The sequence below is a fragment of the Salarias fasciatus genome, unplaced genomic scaffold (genome assembly GCF_902148845.1).
Source record: "Salarias fasciatus unplaced genomic scaffold, fSalaFa1.1, whole genome shotgun sequence".
In the NCBI taxonomy this organism is placed as follows: Eukaryota; Metazoa; Chordata; class Actinopteri; order Blenniiformes; family Blenniidae; genus Salarias; species Salarias fasciatus.
In genome coordinates, this window is record NW_021941373.1 from 555,446 (window position 1) to 575,443 (window position 19,998).

At 47.9% G+C, this 19,998-nt stretch overlaps 1 protein-coding gene across 1 annotated transcript in view; it reads right to left on the minus strand.

Annotated features, from left to right (window-relative positions):
• The window catches only part of LOC115384903 (NLR family CARD domain-containing protein 3-like), a 32,472-nt gene extending 15,501 nt beyond the window's left edge, over positions 1–16,971 (minus strand). The window contains exon 1 of the mRNA XM_030087076.1: positions 16,923–16,971. Coding sequence (XP_029942936.1) covers positions 16,923–16,969 — 47 coding nt within the window. The 5' untranslated portion in view covers positions 16,970–16,971. The remainder of the gene's footprint in view (positions 1–16,922) is intronic.
• Positions 16,972–19,998: the final 3,027 nt, after the last annotated feature.

Genomic DNA, 19,998 nt, shown 5'->3' on the forward strand with positions numbered 1-19,998 from the left:
CGTATTTCTATTTATTTATTTACTCATTTATTGATTCATTTAATCAATTTTCAATGACAAATAGCTTCTTATATAACCCAGCATCAGGGCGTACGGCAGGTGGCCGTTGAGACCCGGACCACAGGAGCTCGGCTCCTCAGACTCAAACCCAGCAGTCCAAACACAGGAAGAGGAGGGAGAAGCATTTAGATCAGCGGTCCTCAAACCAGTCCAGAATGAGCCGCTGTAGCAGCTGGTTTTTGTTCCAACCATGCAAGAGGAAACTAGACTCCACCTATTTCACCGAGTCTACAGGTGGACTCACGTGAGGAAATGAGTGGAGTCTGATGTGCTCCTGTTTGGTTGGAACCACAGACTGCTCCAAGTTCATCAGAAAAAAACTAATGCATCGTTTGCAAATAAGGCTATGCAGTACTCTACAATTGCAATTTGAATTCTGTTAATAATAGGGCGACGTCTGATAGAGAAGGCAAAGGGTTTTATACTTTTTTTCTAATTGTAGGTTTTATTTATTTTCCCTCTGAAGCTGGTAACCCAGTTTGTTTTTCTTGTTGCAATTTTATCTGATTAGATTCGACACTGTTGATCATGATATCCTACTACAGAGACGAGAATATATTATTGGGATTAAAGGTTCAGCATTAAACTGGTTTCAGTCATATTTAACAGACTGGTTCCACTTTGTTAATGTTAATGATGACTCTTCAGCCAGGATCAAAGGGTTCCTATATGGGGTTCCACAGGGTTCTGCTTTAGGACCTGCACTCTTCACATTAAACATCCTTCCTGTAGGAACATCATCAGGAAACACTCCATTAACTTCCACTGTTATGCAGATGAAACACAGATCTACCTAGCCCTCAAACCAGTTGACAACGATCAACTTGTCAAATTAGAAGCTTGTCTTAACGACATAAAAACCTGGATGAGTCATAATTTTCTCCTCCTAAATTCAGATAAAACAGAAGTTATTTTAGTTGGCCCAAAACACTTGAGAGAAAAATGATCTAAACAAATAGATGGTTAAATAGATGGCATTGCCTTAACCCCCAGTAACACTGTGAGGAACCTGGGAGTAGGTTCCCTTCACTGCTTCCTGTTAAATCTAGAATAGAAGTTAAAATCCTCCTCTTAACCTATAAAGCCCTGAACAACCAGGAACCATCAGATCTTAAACAGCTATTAGTCCCATACTGTCCCAGGAGAACACTTCGTTCTCAGAGTGCTGGTCTGGAGGTTCCCAGGTTCTCTAAAAGTAGAACAGGAGGTAGAACTTTCAGCTATCAGGTAAACTGTGGACATTCCTTTTGTCAAGGTTTTCAAAGGATTTAAAGCAGCAGATGTGGTCCAATCAGAAGGTTCTAACAGGTTTCTCCGACTGACTTACATTGAATCAACCCATGATCTGGGACTGAGCCAGGTCACTAAACATCTCCTCTGAAACTAAACAAGAGCTGCTGGAACAGTGGTGAAGTAGGAGGTCTGATGTAATCAGCCTGACACCTGGACTGCTGTGTGGACTCAGATCATTATTTTTAGCCATCGCCGTAACACGTAGTGTAACGGTGATGGGTATTGTTCTTGCTCAGTTTCTTCTGTATTATTATTATTCTTTGTCCCACAAAAATGCATTTATGACCCCCTGAACATAGCTGAATGTGGGGCTTTTTGGTATCTACGCGACCGGCCTGGAGAAAAATTTGATAAAATGTATACCTCCACAGTGACAGATCAACACTGGCTCAACAGCGCCACCTACAATCAGACCCCTACCACTCACATGGAGGGACTATCAGAGAGCTGCAGCTGCTAATGCAACACTGGTCAATGCCTTAAACAAGGAGCACCACAGACAGATCAAAGAAAATCTGGAATACGAGGGGTTACCCAAAAATAACTGGAATTTGGTCATAAAATACTAATAATAATGAGTTTTGACTTCTGGCCGTCAGATGTGTTACAGGTAAGCCTCGTACATATCTGTGAGAAATCTGAGCTCCCAGAGTGAAGCTGACGCCTGTCAGGTGCTATTTATAGTAACAGAGTGCTGCTGCGTCTTCGATTTTTCCACAATGGCGACATCGACTGGGAAGCCAAACATTCAATTCACAAACATTAAATTCTGCTTTTTGCTGGGAAAAAAACAGCAGCAGAAACACTCAGCTTGTTGCAGCAAGCCTACAAGGATGAAGCTCTGGGGAAGAATCAGGTCCATGAGTGGTTCGGGTGGTTTAAAAATGGTCAGATGTCCATTGAGGATCAGCCCACATCAGGACGACCCTCCACCTCCCGCACAGCCCAAATCCTCGGGGAAATTGAAGCGGCTGTGATGGAAGATCGACGCCGGGGCGTTGGAGAGGCGGCTGCTCTGACGGGGGTCTCCTGGAGGTCCTGCCAGAGGATCATAAGCCAGGATTTGAGGCCCCACCGCGTCTCTGCCAAAATGGTGCCCACACGGCGCTGCGCGTCTCGCAGTTTCTGACGAAGAATGGGATGACCCTCCTCCCCGATCCGAATTATTTGCCGGATCTGGCCCCGAATGACTTTTTCTTGTTCCCCAAGTTGAAGAAGCAGCTGAAGGGACAGCGGTTTGCAGATGTTGAGGAGGTGCATAAAAAAGTGCAGCCGGTCCTTAAAGGCACAATTACGCATGAGTTTAACGACGCATTGGTGAAGTGTGAGCAGGGCCGGCTCTAGGCATAGGCGAACTAGACGGCCGCCTAGGGCGCCACGTCCCGAGGGGGGCGCCGCGGTCGTACAAGGGGCGCCACGACGCGCTGCCCGGCACTGATCGGTATTGTTCGGCATCGGTCCTCAGCGCACCCCCCCCCCCCCGCTCAACAAATGTCGGGACCGCTCGAAAAACACGCTCCCAAGGGGCGCTCGTCTCGGTCTCGCCTAGGGCGCCTCTGAAGCCCGGGCCGGCCCTGAGTGGGAGACACGGCTGGAGCACTGCATTAATGCGGATGGAGATTATTTTGAAGGTGACGGTGGTGTTTTATTTTGAAATGTAAGAAATAAAAAGTTACAACCAAATGCCGGTTTCTTTTGGGTACGCCCTCGTACATAAAAACATTAGGAGTGTTACTTACTGCCACTCAAAACATAGACCAAAGAGGTCTCAACGAGTCTGCAGACTCAGATAATAAAGGGAACTTCAGGGCAATTCTCGACACCATTGCTAACCTCGACAAAGCTGTTAAAAGAAGGTTGTCTTCCATTCATAATGCAAAGTACACAAGCAAAACCATTCAGAATGAGGTTCTGGGTTGCTTAGCAGATATGGTTCGAACGGAAATTACAGATGAAGTGAAACACAGTGAAGTCTTCAGCATCATAGCAAATTAAACAAAAGATGGAAGGAAAAAAAACAGATCTCTCTCGTACGAAGGTACCACTACAATGGAGCTATCCTGGAACCTTTTCTCCATTTTGAATCTGCAGAGAAGCTCAATGCTGCAGGGCTCAGTGAGAAAATAGTCCACATACTGGAAAATCATGGTCTAGAGTACAAAAACAACCTTGTAGGCCAAGCTTACGATGGGGTTTCTGTCATGAGTGGTCAGCGTTCTGGGGTCCAGGCAAGAATCACAGAGGAAGAAAAATACGCCTTTTACATCCACTGCAGCGCCCACTGTCTAAATCTAGTTTTAGTAGACACAGTCAAAGCTGTTCCGGAGGTGGAGGAGTTCTTCTACTTTCTAGAAAAACTGTATGTGTTTACATCTGGACCTGCTGTCCATCCTAAATGGCTGGCTAAACAGAGAGAGATGTACAAAGGTGCACCAAGAGAGCTCCAGCGTTTCAGTGACACTCGTTGATCATGTCGATTTATAGCTCTACGTGACATCATGGACAGACTGCCTGTTCTAAAGCAACCGCTGCAAGAGGTAGCCCAAGAAGGTGGTGAAAGATCTGTTGAGGCTCGAGGTCTGCTGGCACTGATCGATTTTGAATTCACAGAGCATCTTGTTACACTCCGTAAAGTGTTTGGAGAAACAAAACGTCTGTCTGATATGCTGCAGTCTCCAACGTTTGACATTACAAAGGCTGTAGATCGAGCTGAAGCTTTAGTTCAGACATTGAATCATTTCAGGCAGGAGTCTTTTCTGATGATGTGTGGGAAGAAGTGTTGAATGTTTTTGGACATTGTGAGGTAACACCACAAGCTGCAAAACGACAAAAAACTCTAACGCCTTATTTCAATTATTGATGACCTGGGGCATGAGCTACATCAGTTCAAAAGGATCTTAGAGAGGAAAATACAGACTGGGATGCAGAGACCCTCCAGTACAGTAGAGCTAGTACAGTTCATTGAGCCATATAAAGAAGTGTTTCTTTAGCTCTACAGACTGTGTTAAGTAGCAGTTGCCATCCCAGTGAGTCCTGCTTCATGTGAGCAGAGTTTTTCTGCGTTAAAGCTTGTGAAAACATACCTCAGATCCACCATGAATGATGAGAGATGAAGCAATCTGGGTTTACTGAGCATCGAGTCTAGGAGGGTAAATAAAAGGCTTTGAATCTCGACTCATTTGTTGATCAGTTTGCCAGAAATCATCAAAACTGCAGAATACAGTTGCTGTAAAAGAGAAGCCGATATTTGTATATAGTGTTGTTATATTTCTGTAAAATGTTATCATCTTTGTATATTCCTCTGAAATGTGATATTTTGAACCTTTCACTTTGGCTGCAATGGTTAAACACTAGTTTTATGAAATAAAAATACACCAAATAAGATTTTGAATCTTGGTCTTTTTTGGCCTGGGTTGAATGTGCCCCTCTGACAAAACCCCCGACCCCAGCCAGGCCCCCACAGTAAAACTGGTCTAGAACTGCCACTGGTCTGTAGTCATTCACTATCATCTGTAGCTGACTGACAAGCTACGGACTAACGGCGGTATCTGACATCCGGTGGCCTTTCAGAGTAAAGCACCGTGCCTTTGTAATCATGAGCGCCAGTTTATTTGTACCATTGTATTTCCTGTGGTGCTGTGGATGGTGTACCTTGGTGTTTATTGTGTACATTAATCACCATCATGTCAGCTTGTTAATTGTTTATTTCTTTCATTTTTCCTTTAGAATCACACACACACACACACACACACACACACACACACACACACACACACACACACACACACACACACACACACACACACACACAGGTTCGTATTTCTATCCTTGTGGGGACCTTCCATTGACTCCCATTCATGTCTAGCCCCTAACCCTGACCCTTACCCTAACCCTAACCCACACCAAAACAAAGCCTAACCCTAAAGAAATGTTTTTGCACTTTTACTTTTTTCAGTAACAACAACATGGTCAAGAAAGCACTGTTTTCCCTCATGGGGACCCAAGAAATGTCCCCACGAGGCAGGTCGTGCCGGAATTTCCTATCCTTGTGGGGACATTTGGTCCCCACAAGGATGGACAAACGTGTACACACACACACACACACACACACACACACACACACACACACACACACACACACACACACACACACTTGTTCACAAATCTAGAATTAAATATGTCGCTGGTGATGAGAGTGAGGAGGAGCAGGGAACACGGAGAGACAGGCTCCTACATGGCATGTAGCTCCACCAGATAGAGGAAGAGGATGAAGTCAAGAAGACCTGCTATTGGACAGAATATGATGGACTGACTGACGACATGGAGACAGGAGTCATTTCAGCAAGAGAACGGACACAAGAGGAAAGAGATCTAGAAAGTAGATCAATAGATCTACTATCAGATAGTAGATCAGATCCATAGATAAGTATTTCTTCCATGTTTTATGACCTGCAGATCCAGCAGTGTACAGTTGTAAATGTTGAACCTCACCTTTTCAACATGCAGATAAAGAGTGAACAGTTTCAAACTTTGATGGTTTAGTGTCTGTTTACCTGCTATCAGTGAACTTTCACCCTGCTGTGTTACAAAGGACTGACTTTATTGTTTTATTTCAACAGATGTGTCTCAATAACTGATCAACCAGTCTCTGTAGTTCCAGCAGGTCTTGTCTTCAGTCGTCTCTCTGCACCACAGAACACAACTCAGAGCAGCAGTGGCTGATGGGAGAGCAGCTATTTGGTTACAGACCAGCCTCACCAAACACTCCTGGTTCATGTTCTTGTTCTCATCAGCTGACAGACAGTGTGGGTTTTAGCTCTGGGTCAGTGAACAAGGACAGGGGGAGTACTGACCCCACCCTGACCTCCAGCTGTGGCTCCAGGGCAGCATTAGAGCCAGGTGGTGTGTGTTCATGGAGGGAGAAGGGAGCAGGAAACACTGGCCCAGTCTGAGAGGATTCAGAGAAACTGAGACATGAGAAAGGAGAAGAATCAAGAGAGACTCAGACGACTCAAAAAATGTACATTTACATTTATTCTCCTCATGCTGGGGCTGTACGGCGTAGAGGTTTGTCCCCTGGATGGCGGATAGGGGTGCCCTCCTTCGGGGGAGTTGCACCTGAATAAAACAGAATAGGGTGCCGTGGACCAACATAGCCTAGGAGAGGGACAACTCTGACTCCAAACCCGGGTAGACAGAGCTCGTTTGCCTTGGTAAGCAGTCTGTCTAGGAGAAGGGCAACTCTGATTACAAACCGCAGCACGCTGTGAGGTGGCAGTCCCACCAACCGGCTATCCTGCAGAGGGCCAACAACCCACCCAGGAGAAACCTCACTTGTTATGAAACTGACCAGAGAAAGAAGCCGGACTGACCCACATGGTGACAAACCCCAGCCTGCCCCTCACCAGCGAGTACGGATCGACATTCGTCGTAGGACCCGTGTTGCCACATGGAATGTGCAGACACTCCTCCGCCCCAGAGCTGCCACTCTGCCGTCCCGAGAGCTCTGTCACTACAACATCTCCCTGGCAGGACTCTGTGAGGTCAGATGGCAAGGTAATAGTGAAACAACAGCAGGCAACCATTGCTTCATCTGGAGTGGCCCCGAGAGCCGGCCTTTATGGTGTGGCTCTTGCCACAAAAGCCCTCCGGAGGTCCCTCATCAGCTGGACACCCGTTAGCGACAGACTACTGTCTGCTCGCTTCCTCCACCACCAGGGCAAGATGACAGTGGTTGTCACCTATGCCCCCACGGATGTCGCTGGTGAGGATGTGAAGGACGTGTTCTTCGGCCAACTCCACCAGGCTGTCAGCCGAGCACCACGACATGAAGTCACCGTCTTCCTCACTGACGCCAACGGCGCTCTGTCCAGCAGCGATCGGTCCCCTGGCTCACCTTTCGGCACCACCTTCATCGACAGGAAAACAAATGACAATGGCAACCGTCTTCTTCGCCTCTGTCACCATAACAGCCTCTGCGTTGCTGACACCTGGTTTCCTCGGAAACAAATCCATCACTGGACGTGATACAGCCCAGATGGTAGAACCAGGAAGGCGGTGGACCACATCCTCATTTCTCGACGCTGGAAGTCATTTGTCACCAACTGTTGGGTGTACAGAGGAGCACAGCTTGGCAACACAGACCATCGTCTGCTGGTGGCCCAGCCTAAGCTAAAGCTCAGAGCCAACCAGCACAAGACTCTGCCTCGCCCCGACTCAACGACCCTAACATCGCCACAGACTTCAGTCGCTCCATCCACCGCACTCTTGATGCCCTGCCTCCCGACAAAGTGACAGAGTGGGCGATCTTCAAGGAAAGTGTCCTCCAGTCTGCTCACAATGTCCTCGGACGCTAACGATCATCCCCGAGAAAGCCCTGGATATCCTCGACACTAAACATCATTGACCAGCGGCGTGAGGCCCGGCTCCGAGGCGATCTCACAGAGTATCGGCGACTGAACTGCCTGCGCAGTGCGGCCATCGCTGAGGATAGGGAGAGGTTCTGGGAAGCAGAAGGCCCACAGCTTGAGTCCGTGGCCAACAACAATAATTTGAGCCATGCATTCAGTCTACTGCGCCAAGCCCGTAGCGGTCCACACATAAAGACAGCCTTGGTGAAAGATCCTGATGATAATCTCATTACAACTGAAGCCAACTGCCTCGAGCACTGGAAGGAACACTTTAGCCTCCTCCTGCAGCACAGCACCATCCCGGCTGATCCCACCCTCCTAGAGGCTGCAAACGCTGCACACCCTAGCGATGCCTGCTGCACAGACCCTATAACACCCGGGGAAGGGAGAGCTGCCCTGAAGAAACTGAACATCAGGAAAGACCCCAGCACCTGTGCCATCACTAGGGATGGGAATTGCTGAGAATTTAGCGATTCCGATTCCAGTATCGATACTGCTTATCGATACGATTCCTCGACAATTCTCTTATCGATTCTTATTGAGTGAGAAATGAAACAATACAAATGGGGTGTTTGCATTAAAGGAGTCATATTATGCAAAATTCACTTTAAAAAGGTGTCTTTACAGTCATATTGCCTCCCAGAGCCTCTGTATGATCCCCCAGAAGTGAAAAATTTAGTCACCTCCCTCAATTGTGCGCTCCACTTTTAAGAAAATATACACTCAAACACACGGTTCTGAAATCTTCCTCTTCTCGACGTCATGAAGTGGAACGCCACTCCCCCCCCGGAAGAGAATCCAGCCTTTGGCCGGCCCCCGGATAGGTCGCTCATTTCGGCTGTATTTTTTCAACCATCGCCAGTGTTTTCATAAAGTTCGCTCATCCCTTTGGGTGGGTCAGCTGATGAGCTGACAGTTTTCGCTAACTTAGCCACAATTAGCTCGGATGGGAACGTAGCGGAGCTCCTCTCCCCAGCAGAGAGGCACTTTGAGTCGGCCGCGGCTGTGACGGCGCCCGGGCGTCTGACTTCCAGGGGCCGAGTTGGGGCCGATTGGGTAAACGGCCCGGAGCTGCTCCACGGAAGCTGGTCCCAAAGCCGGCGGAGATGCACGGCTCTCGCGCGGCCACTGGACCGCTCCTCTCCTCGCCGGGAGGCTGTGAAGCTGCGGAGCTCAGCGGAGGTTGCACTGTGCGCCGGGCGCAAAGTCAACACACACCGGCAGCGCCGTCCGGATGAAGAGGGCTGCTCCTCTGAGAGGCTCTCTGCTCCCGATATCATACGAACAACACATGATATAAACAGAAAATAAAAAAACACCTCATTTCGCTTCTGCAGGTCGCTCTGCTCGTCCAGCCACACTGATCTGTAATTTATAGACTTCCAGAAAGGATGAGTACATGGTTTATGTTTTGATCTCAAATGAGTGCTTTTCTTTATCCAATAGTTCCTTTTGTTTGGTTCATTCTATATAAAAACGGTAATTTCCGCGTTCGCTATTGTCTGGGACCCTGTTCAGCTGATTCTCTCCTCCCGAGGTGGCGGAATAACAACATATAGGAAAAAGTTTATGCCCGTGAGGTCGTGCATTGTGTTTTATTTTGAAACTTCCGGTGTAACTTCCTGTAAGGTGCTTTCTTAAGACAGTGAATTTACGAGGTGGGCGTGGCCAGATGCGTTCAAGTTCATCACGGAAAATAGGCTGTCAAAAACAGGCTGTTCTGAAGAAGGCTCCTCAGAGCACTTTTAGAACGCTCAAACTCCGACCACAGGACAAATTTGGGGCAAAAAAACTTATATACTATGTTTTTAGGTGTCTGTGACCGATATGACGTGACTGAAAAATAGCATAATAGGTCCACTTTAACTCTTTAATATCTTCATCCTGAACAGAAGAAAAACATATCCATGTCATGAAAACTTTGCAAGCTGCAAGTAGCCCCAGTTTCATCTTTTGGTGTGAAATACAGCCAAACTCTGGAGCTTCTTCCTGACGCCAGGTTGGAAAGCTCAAAACCAAATTACACTGGCCTCACATTGGATGCCCTTGCGTGTCCGGTCCAGTTCTGCAGCACTGTCACTCACACAGTCTCGTGTGTCTGCTGTCAGCTGATGGAGGTTGCCAGATCTGCCCCAAATATAACATTAAAACCATCCATCAATAGAAATCAGTCTGAACCTCCATCTCTGTAGGCTCGGGCTCAAAAGAAGCTTGATTGTGCACAAACCCGTCTAATCTGGCAACACAGCCGCTCCAGTCATAGAGCTTTGCTTTGTGCAATTTTGGTGTCATTTGATTTTCCTACAATGAGTAAGTACAACATCGTTCATTCTTCTAATGCGTATAATGATTAGATCGCGTTGTTTGTTATATAATCTACCAGAAGAATTACAAAAAACAATGTGAAGGCAAAAACACAAACAGATTTTATTTTGAAATCACAGATTTTGGAACATGTATCTACTTTCCATCTGGCACCCGACTTGTTTCTGTCTCCGGAGTGAGGAAATATAGGATCCTTGCTGAAAGTGCTCACAGCAGCCACAGCATGGCTGCTGTGAGTCAATGCATGGAGCGCATGATACGTCGTCACGCACACAGCGGAACCGATAAGCGCAATCGTTAAGGAGACAGACAAACAATTCCTTGGAATCTAGACATAAAGAACCGGTTCTATAAAAGAACCAGTTCTCGATTCTCATCCCTAGCCATCACCGGAATACGCTGATGATACCATCCTGCTCAGCAAGACCTACAGTCAGCTGAGAGACGCTCTGGGCATTTACAGTGAGGAGGCAGCACAGCTTGGCCTCCAAGTGAGCTGGACTAAAACCAAGTACATGTATGTCGGTCATGGACCAGATCCACCTCCCATGCAAATTGGTAGCGACATCGTAGAGCCTGTCAAGAACTTTGTGTATCTGGGGTCCATGGTGACAGACAGCAGGGACCTAAAACCAGAGATTGATCGCAGACGAGTCCTGGCAGCATCTGCTCTGCAGTCACTCAAAACCACTCTGGCGGCACCAGACCATTTCACGCAAGACAAAGCTCCAAATTTACAACCTAGCCGTACTCTCCATCCTGATTTATGGTTCAGAAACGTGGCCCCTGAATGACACTTTGGCCGCAAGAATCGATGGCTTTGATAGCAGGGCTCACAGAACCATGGAGAACATCAGGTGGCCCCAGCAAGTTTCCAATGAAGTGCTTAGAGCTGCACAGGCCAGCCCCGAGCATCTTCCTTGATCGCACAACGCCACACCCACTGGCTTTGCCATGTTGCGGGCGACCTCCAATAAACGGAGTTACTGTGGAGGATGCAAAGCAGCTGGCACAAGATCGTCAGCAATGGAAAAACCTAGTCCATCTGGTCGGCTCAACGCACTGGGACGGGATACCTTGACCCTTGCTGGAGCACTAAGTAAGCAAGTACATTTATTCTATAAATGAGCTGAGTCAAAAATAAACTATATACGAGGGTCGACCCAAAAGAAACCGGAATTTGGCCATAAAATACTAATAATAATGAGTTTCTGTCACGCCCTGTGCCCCTGCAACCTCGTGGAGGCGATGGGATCCTGTTCTGTGTTTGTCTGCCCTCATGTTCTCCTGCCTGGTCACCTGCCTGCTCCTCTTGTTCTCCTGTCTGGTCTTCCATCTCGTTAACTCCCTAATGTGCCTCACCTGCCCTACCCTATATTTAAGTCCCGTGCTCCTGGTGTGTCTTGTCGGCTCCTTGTGGGTCTGTCTGCATGCGTCCGTGTCCCTGCGTGAACCTCAGCTCTGTTTGCCTTTTTGAGTTTCCTGAGTTCCTGACCACCTGAGTTTTCAGAAATAAAGACCCTTTTCAACTCTGCCTGCTGCCTGCGCCTGGGTCCTTCCACCCCGCACCCGTGACAGTTTCGACTTCTGGCTGCCAGATGTGCTACAGATAAGCCTCGTGCATATCTGTGAAAAATCTGAGCTCCCAGAGTGACACTGACGCCTGTCAGGCGCTATTTATAGTAACAGAGTGCAGCAGCGCTCTGCGATTTCTCCAAAATGGCGACATTGACTGTGAAGCCAGAGCAGCGCAAACATTTAAATTCTGCTTTTTGCTGGGAAAACAGCAGTAGAAACACTCAGCTTGTTGCAGCAAGCCTACAAGGATGATGCTCTGGGGAAGAATCAGGTCCATGAGCGGTTCAGGTGGTTTGAGAAGGGTCAGATGGCGGCGCATCAGGTCTGCTCAGCCGTGAAAACAATGCTGAGCTGCTTTTTCTCTGTCCAGGGTATCGTCCACGGCGAGTCTGTCCCTCCAGGTCAGACTGTAAACCAGGACTACTGCAGGAAGTCCTCAGACGCTCCGTGAGGATGTGAGGAGGAAGCAGAGCGTCGTGGCGGAGTGGAGCCGGTTGATCCACCACCACAGAGCGCCAGCGGACACGGCGCTGCGCCTCACGCAGTTTCTGGAGAAGAATGAGATGAATCTCCTCTCCCATCCGCCTGATTCTCCAGATGAAGCCTCGAGTGAATTTTTCTTGTTCCCCAAGTTGAAGAAGGAGCTGAAGGGACAGCGGTTTGCAGATGTGGAGGAGGTGACAGACAAATTGCAGCCGGCTCAGAATGGCACAATTACGCACGAGTCTGACGACGCATTGGTGAAGTGGGAGACACGGCTGGAGCGCTGCATTAATGCGGATGGAGATTATTTTGAAGGCGACGGTGTTGTTTTATTTTGAAATGTAAGAAATAAAAAGTTACAACCAAATTCTGTTTTTTTTTGGGTTCACCCTCGTATAATCACTCTGACGCATCTCCTCTAGACTGTGGTGAGGAGGCCACGTTTTAGGGTCCGTTTACACCACAACGGGGCTCAAATATGTTCTAAACACAACTTTTGAAGAACAGCTGCCACTGTGGAACTTTTTGAAAACAAGCTTTCTTCATCGTCATTTCAATAAGTGAAAACAAGACTTTCTGGAAACTCTCTGATTCTCTCTCCTTGTAGAAGGAGGAAACGCTGCTACTGGTCCTGAACTCCACGCTCACAGTAAATAGTAGTTCTGCTCAAGTTCAGTAGATCAACAAGAAGAACAATGTTTTCCTCCAGAGAGTCATGACTCCCAGTCCACATTCTCCTGGTCCTGGTCTCGGTCCAGATTCTGCTGGACTTGATAGTTTTCCAGTTGACAGTTGGTGTAATAACATTCCAGCTTGGTATTCTGTCGCTGTGAATTTACTGTCTGAGAAAATCCCTCAGGAGCAGAACGAGGGTCATGATGGATGTAAATGAAACTTGACTGATTGGCTCATTTGACCCTATAGACTAGTTTTTGAAAGATGAGGTCTCTAACCCAGAATCCTGGGTCAAAATGTAGACGTGACTGAAACCAGGAAATGTCACACATTGAAATTCACAGTAAAATAATATTTCTAACCACTGGATGAAGTGTTGATAAGTTTTCTCTTGTTTAGATTTAAACCAATTTAGTGTGTAACTCTCTCTGAAATGTTCATAAAGGTGAAAATCTGAGAGCTTCACCATGACCAGAGGCTCCATATGTAGAAAACTACTGTGACTAATCATGACACAGTAGAAACATTTCTAGTAAGTTCTACCCAATACCAAAATGTCTGCCTTCCTAGGAATCACTGTGATGTTTTCACAGAGTTATTTGATGGTAACATCTGCAACCCATTTATTTCATGTCAACAACAGCCATGGCGTCTGCCACTCAGGATGTAAAGTTAAACTTCTGTTGTTCTAATGTTTCACTGATGTCCTGTTCAGGATGTCCTCTTCTGCTATGTTGTCTGATTGTTCCAGAGATATCACTCAACACCTGGAAAGCTTCAGTCTGTCCCCTGGAAAAGACAAACCCCAGAAACCTGAAGGTGAAGCAGGACTGATCATGTCTAGAAGTCTCAGACGGAGTCTCACTGTGACTCTGAACAGGCTCTCAGGTCCACTCAGTGTTTAAAGGTGTTTAGCTTTGCTCCTCCTGTTGGAGCAGGACTTCAAAACACTGAAAATGTGACGGTTCTAAATGAAGAGGAATCCCCCGTCACAGCAGAGCTGCAGGTCTGAGCAGCAGCGGCGGTGGCCTGAGGGGGGCGCTGCTCGCTGGACCACACAGTATCGTCCTTCAGCTGAGCTGGAGCCAGAGTGACGGGGCTGGATGGACTCTCTCTGGAGCTCATTGTTACATCTAGTTCAGAACTTCTCATGTGGAGTTCAGGACCACAGGATCTCATAGAAATAGAAACATGACCCATAAACTTTTAAATGAAATCAAAGCAATGTTTGTAGATTTCAGAGCAGACCTGAGCATCAAAACAATTTGAGGACTTCAAAACCCAACCGGATTTGACTTCAGCTCACTCAGATTACACAATGTCAGTCAGTGTCAGTCAGAATACTGCAGGGCCAAACTTCACTCCTCAGCTCAGCTGAACATGTCAACATTTCTACAACCAGAAACTTGAGGGCAATTTTCACTTGAGTCACTGTTCGATTTTGGTCTGTAACTAAATAATCTCCTTTTTAATTTCACAGAGAAATTGCTAGGAAACAAAAAGCCCTCAACTTGAGGTATTTTCATTGAAATTCATTATATTACTGTCTCAGATGAAGAGATTGATATAGAACAGAAAAGTGACTTAATAAAGTCATTTATTGTTTTTACCAGACTTGAATACAGTCTCAGAAACCTTTAGTTTCAGCCAGCGTTCACAATTAGAAAATAAGAAAATAAAAAATCAGGTCCACAGAAAGTGCTGCAAATGAAGACATTAAAAACAGCTGAAGTGTCTGAACTGTGTGAGGAAACTCTGGAGAGTTTTCAGCTGCTGGATGGAGGACTCTGGGTCCAGACTGCTCCAAGGAGAGAAAACAACCTGCCTTTAAGATTCACACATCACTTTGTGTGTGTGTGTGTGTGTGTGTGTGTGTGTGTGTGTGTGTGTGTGTGTGTGTGTGTGTGTGTGTGTGTGTGTGTGCGTGCGCGCGCGCAAGCAAGGGGGGGGGGGGTGCAATTACAGTGAAGGTGTGGCTACTTTTATTTCTATTATACACCGATTTTTGCTTGTATTCCTCTAAAACGCTTGTTGGTTTTTAAAATGAAAAATGCTTCAGAATAAGGATTGATTTGATTTGCAGAGTAACACTTTACTGAACAATGACCTGCACCTCCCTGCTCCTCCTCTACTCCACCCTTCACAGAGCTGCTGCTCCTCCCAGCTGGGAGCCAATCAGCTGATGCCCAACAAGCCCAAACAGCTGGAGCACAAGACGCTCAGAGCATCAAAAGTTACCTTATGAAAAGTAAACTCTCCAACAGAATCACTTTAGAGTTTGAAAACTAGAATAATCTGATTAAAAACATATTGCGATAAATATGAGTAATGAATTGATCACAATTAATGCAATAATTTCACACCTCTAATTTTTACTTTCTCATCACTCATGATAAAAAATTACAGAACTGGTCATTTGGAGCTTTGATCCATCAGTGAGTAACTGGAGTCAAAAATGTATCAAAACACCACATCTGGCGGCCATTACACAACACACAGATCCAGCTTCAACTCTCACACTGCTTCACAATCCTGGAGCTGAATCTGAAAGGGAGCTCAACATCTCTCACTCTGGTTTGGAGGAAATCAAAGAAACTAAGAGTTTCTTACTTTGTGTCTGAAGGTCCAGGTTCAGAACTGAAGTCTGGTACATGACCTCTGGACTGGTCACTCCTCAGGGACAACCTGCTGGATCCTGAAGACTCTGCTGTGTGTCTGCACACACACACACACAAACACACAGAGCTCGTAAGCAGACGACAAAAGTCAAATGAATAAAATAGAAATATTAGAACTGGTTGAACCAAAACAACAGATATACTCCCAGTCCTGAATATCTGAGCTGAGGAACAGAATCTCTCTCTCTCTCACTGTGTTGTCTTCATGTTCTCCCTCAGTGTCTCTCTCTCTCTCTCACTGTGTTGTCTTCATGTTCTCCCTCAGCGTTTCTCTCTCTCTCACTGTGTTGTCTTCATGTTCTCCCTCAGCGTTCCTCTCTCTCTCACTGTGTTGTCTTCACGTTCTCCCTCAGCGTTTCTCTCTCTCTCACTGTGTTGTCTTCATGTTCTCCCTCAGTGTTTCTCTCTCACTCACTGTGTTGTCTTCATGTTCTCCCTCAGTGTCTCTCTCTCTCACTGTGTTGTCTTCATGTTCTCCCTCAGTGTCTCTCTCTCACTGTGTTGTCTTCATGTTCTCCCTCAGTGTCTCTCTCTCTCTGTGTTGTCTTCATGTTCTCCCTCAGTGTTTCTCTCTCTCTCTCACTGTGTTGTCTTCATGTTCTCCCTCAGCGTTCCTCTCTCTCTCACTGTGTTGTCTTCATGTTCTCCCTCAGCGTTCCTCTCTCTCTCACTGTGTTGTCTTCACGTTCTCCCTCAGCGTTTCTCTCTCTCTCACTGTGTTGTCTTCATGTTCTCCCTCAGCGTTTCTCTCTCTCTCACTGTGTTGTCTTCATGTTCTCCCTCAGTGTTTCTCTCTCACTCACTGTGTTGTCTTCATGTTCTCCCTCAGTGTCTCTCTCTCTCACTGTGTTGTCTTCATGTTCTCCCTCAGCGTTCCTCTCTCTCTCACTGTGTTGTCTTCACGTTCTCCCTCAGCGTTTCTCTCTCTCTCACTGTGTTGTCTTCATGTTCTCCCTCAGCGTTTCTCTCTCTCTCACTGTGTTGTCTTCATGTTCTCCCTCAGTGTTTCTCTCTCACTCACTGTGTTGTCTTCATGTTCTCCCTCAGTGTCTCTCTCTCTCACTGTGTTGTCTTCATGTTCTCCCTCAGTGTCTCTCTCACTCACTGTGTTGTCTTCATGTTCTCCCTCAGTGTCTCTCTCTCTCACTGTGTTGTCTTCATGTTCTCCCTCAGTGTCTCTCTCTCTCACTGTGTTGTCTTCATGTTCTCCCTCAGTGTTTCTCTCTCTCTCTCACTGTGTTGTCTTCATGTTCTCCCTCAGTGTCTCTCTCTCTCACTGTGTTGTCTTCATGTTCTCCCTCAGTGTTTCTCTCTCTCTCACTGTGTTGTCTTCATGTTCTCCCTCAGCGTTTCTCCTCTCAACATGTCTCTCTGTGTGGACTGTGCTGCTGGACTCTGCAGGAGCAGCTTCGTCTCTTACCTGTCCACAGACTCTGGTCTGTCCTCCTCTTTGTCCACGTCACTCATCTTCAGTCAGCTGAGACAGAATCAGGACAAACCTGTCCAACAGTCACACACAGCGTTTCTTTTGACGTCCACAGAGACAAAGCTCAGTCCCTCTTTGACGTTAGAAGACAGAAGCTGTTCAGACCCTCAGCGGTTCTCCTCCTCTGACTGTCAGCTGGACTCTGGACTTGCTGGTTTCCTGGTTGGACTCTTGGACCTGGATCACCTGAGCTCAGCTGCTCCTCCTCCTTTATGATCTGAAATGTGTGATAAGGTTCAGTTATGACTGGTTGGATTGAAGACTGATCAGGTTTTATGATGGAGCTTCACAGTAATCCGTCAGGTCCAGAGTCTGATCAGAGAACAGTCTGGGCTTCAGGCAGGAAACACACAGAGAACTACTGGACTGAGTTCCTGGAGGTTTCCATGCTGCCTGTGTCCTCGACCCGCCTGACATTTCCAGAGAACTGAGCTTCAGCAGCAGAGAGTTCCTCCATAGGACCAGTCTGGCTTTCTGGAAACGGACTCTTTCCAGCAGGAATCAGCTGACAGCACCGACTGAAAAGGCTGAACAGCCACTGGGAAACACACCATCAAAACAACAACAAACAACACTGATAAACAATCCTCCGTCCTGATGGGGAGTCTAACCACAGCCTCCTGACAGTCAGGAATTCTACCTCTGAATTAGCAGTTAGCAGCTTTAAAACATGGATTTTTACAAGGCTTGGTTTCCGCCTCACTCAGTTTAATCTGTTCAGTAAAACTTTTGTCTGAATGAAATTTTCCCTCCATTGAAGGAAAAGCAGCTGAAGTGAGGAGAGAGAGAGGGGCGGGGCTCCTTTCAACCCAGGAGCTTCTCTTTCCCTCTGACCGGCTGGAATAGACCATCTGTCTGTGTGAACCGTAAAGATGAGACTCTGATCATTGTCTACTTTTAAGCAGTATTTTTATCAGGGATGTCCGGCCAGGGAGGCTTACTGGCATTTTAACTCTGTTTTAACCTTTGATAGAAGTTTTAGGGAGGCTTTAGTGTTTTTTTTTGGCAGGTTTTTAGACAGAGGAAGGGAGATTTTAGCAGTCTTAGGCAGTGGTGGGACCACGGTAAGATGCAGATCAAACTCCTGTGTCAGCAGCACACCCTCAATGTCACAAGTGATATCACCAGATCTATGAAGGATCTAGAGACCGAGATAGTGGAACTGGAGCATTTCAGTGAGTCCACAGGAAATCTGCTGAACGTTAAAGTGCAGGGCGCACTGGTTCGGTCCCGGTACCAGACCATCACAGGGATGGATGCTCCCTCTAGCTTCTTCTTTAGCCTGGAGAAAAAGGCCGGACAGGGGAGAGTGATCCATGCACTGCTCTCAGACACGGGGGAGGAGATCACCGAACCATGCCAGATACGGAGGACGGCGGTGGGCTTCTACTCCTCCCTGTACGGGAGTGAGTTCAAGGAGGAGCAGGAGCTCCTGGAGGGGTTCCTGAGGGGACTGGAGCTCCTGGAGGGGTTCCTGAGGGGACTGCCTCGTGTCTCTGAGGAGACCAACACAGAACTGGAGGCCTGCCTGGACATGCAGGAGCTGCGGGCAGCGCTGCAGGCGATGCCAACGGGCAGGTCTCCTGGGATCGACGGGCTCACCGCCGAGTTCTACAAGGCGTTCTGGGACATCCTGGGTACGGATGTCCTGGACGTCCACAACGAGTGTCTGGCCTCTGGTTCCTTGCCAGTGTCCTGCAGGAGAGCAGTGCTCACTCTGCTCCCCAAGAAGGGAAACCTGCAGGACATCAAGAACTGGCGCCCCGTGTCCTGCTCTGTGTGGATTACAAACTCCTGTCCAAGGTCTTGGCCTCCAGGCTGGGGAGGGCTATGGAGCAGGTCATCCACCGGGATCAGACCTACTGTGTCCCCGGCAGGTCCATGGTGGACAACGTCCACCTGATTCGGGACGTTTTGGAAGTCTCTAGTTCTTTGGACAACGATGCTGGTCTGATTTCAGTAGACCAGGAAAAGGCTTTTGACCGAGTTGAACACAGCTTCCTGTGGAGGGTCATGGAAAGTTTTGGGTTCAGCGCTGGTTTCATAGCCCAGGTCCAGGTGCTGTACAGGGACATTGAGAGTGTGCTGAAGATCAACGGCAGTCTGTGTGCTCCTTTTAGGGTGTGTAAAAGGTGGAGGCTAAGCTCTCCAAGTGGAGGTGGCTCCTCCCACAAATGTCACTTCGGGGCAGAGTCTTGGTTTTAAATAATCTGGTTGCATCCCAGCTGTGGCATCGGCTCACCAGTGCAGACCCTCCTCCAGGTCTCCTGGCTCAAATTAAAAAGAAAATGATCGATTTCTTCTGGGATGGTCTGCACTGGGTGCCACAGGGGGTGCTGTTTTTAGACAGAGAGGAGGGGGGCCAGGGCCTGGTCCACTTGGCCAGCCGGACCGCCACTTTTAGACTCCAGTTCCTGCAGAGGTACCTGGCAGGACCGGCGGATCTGGTGTGGAGAGGCGTGGCCAGCTGCATCCTGAGGCGGGCCGATACGTTGGGGTTGGATAATGTTCTGTTTTTGACTGATCCCAAATTTCTAAATCTCAAGGGGCTGCCTCCGTTTTACCAGAGTTTATTTAAATGCTGGGCCTTGTTTTCACGCAGAAGGTGCCTGAAAGCCGACTCTCTGCACTGGCTGTTGAAAGAACCCCTGATCCACGGATCCAGACGGGACATCAGCGGAGCCTCGACCCCCGGCCTGACCGGAAGGCTGATCCAGTCTGGGACCCTCACCGTGGGTCAGCTTGTGGATGCTGTGGGGCCGGACCTGAGCGACGCCCAGGCTCTGGGCTCTCTGCTGGGGATGCAGTCCATCCGGGTGTCCCAGGGGCTCCTGGAGAAGTGGAGGAGTGCACTGACGCCCAGAGACAGGAGCCTGCTGAAGAGGTACAGCCAAGGAGAACTCTCCCCGGATGCTGACGACCCCTTCCCCGAGGTCCTGCTGAGCCTGGAGCTGGGGGATCTGTCCGGCCCCCTCCTGAAGACCACACAGCCTGAGAGACTATCCTTACA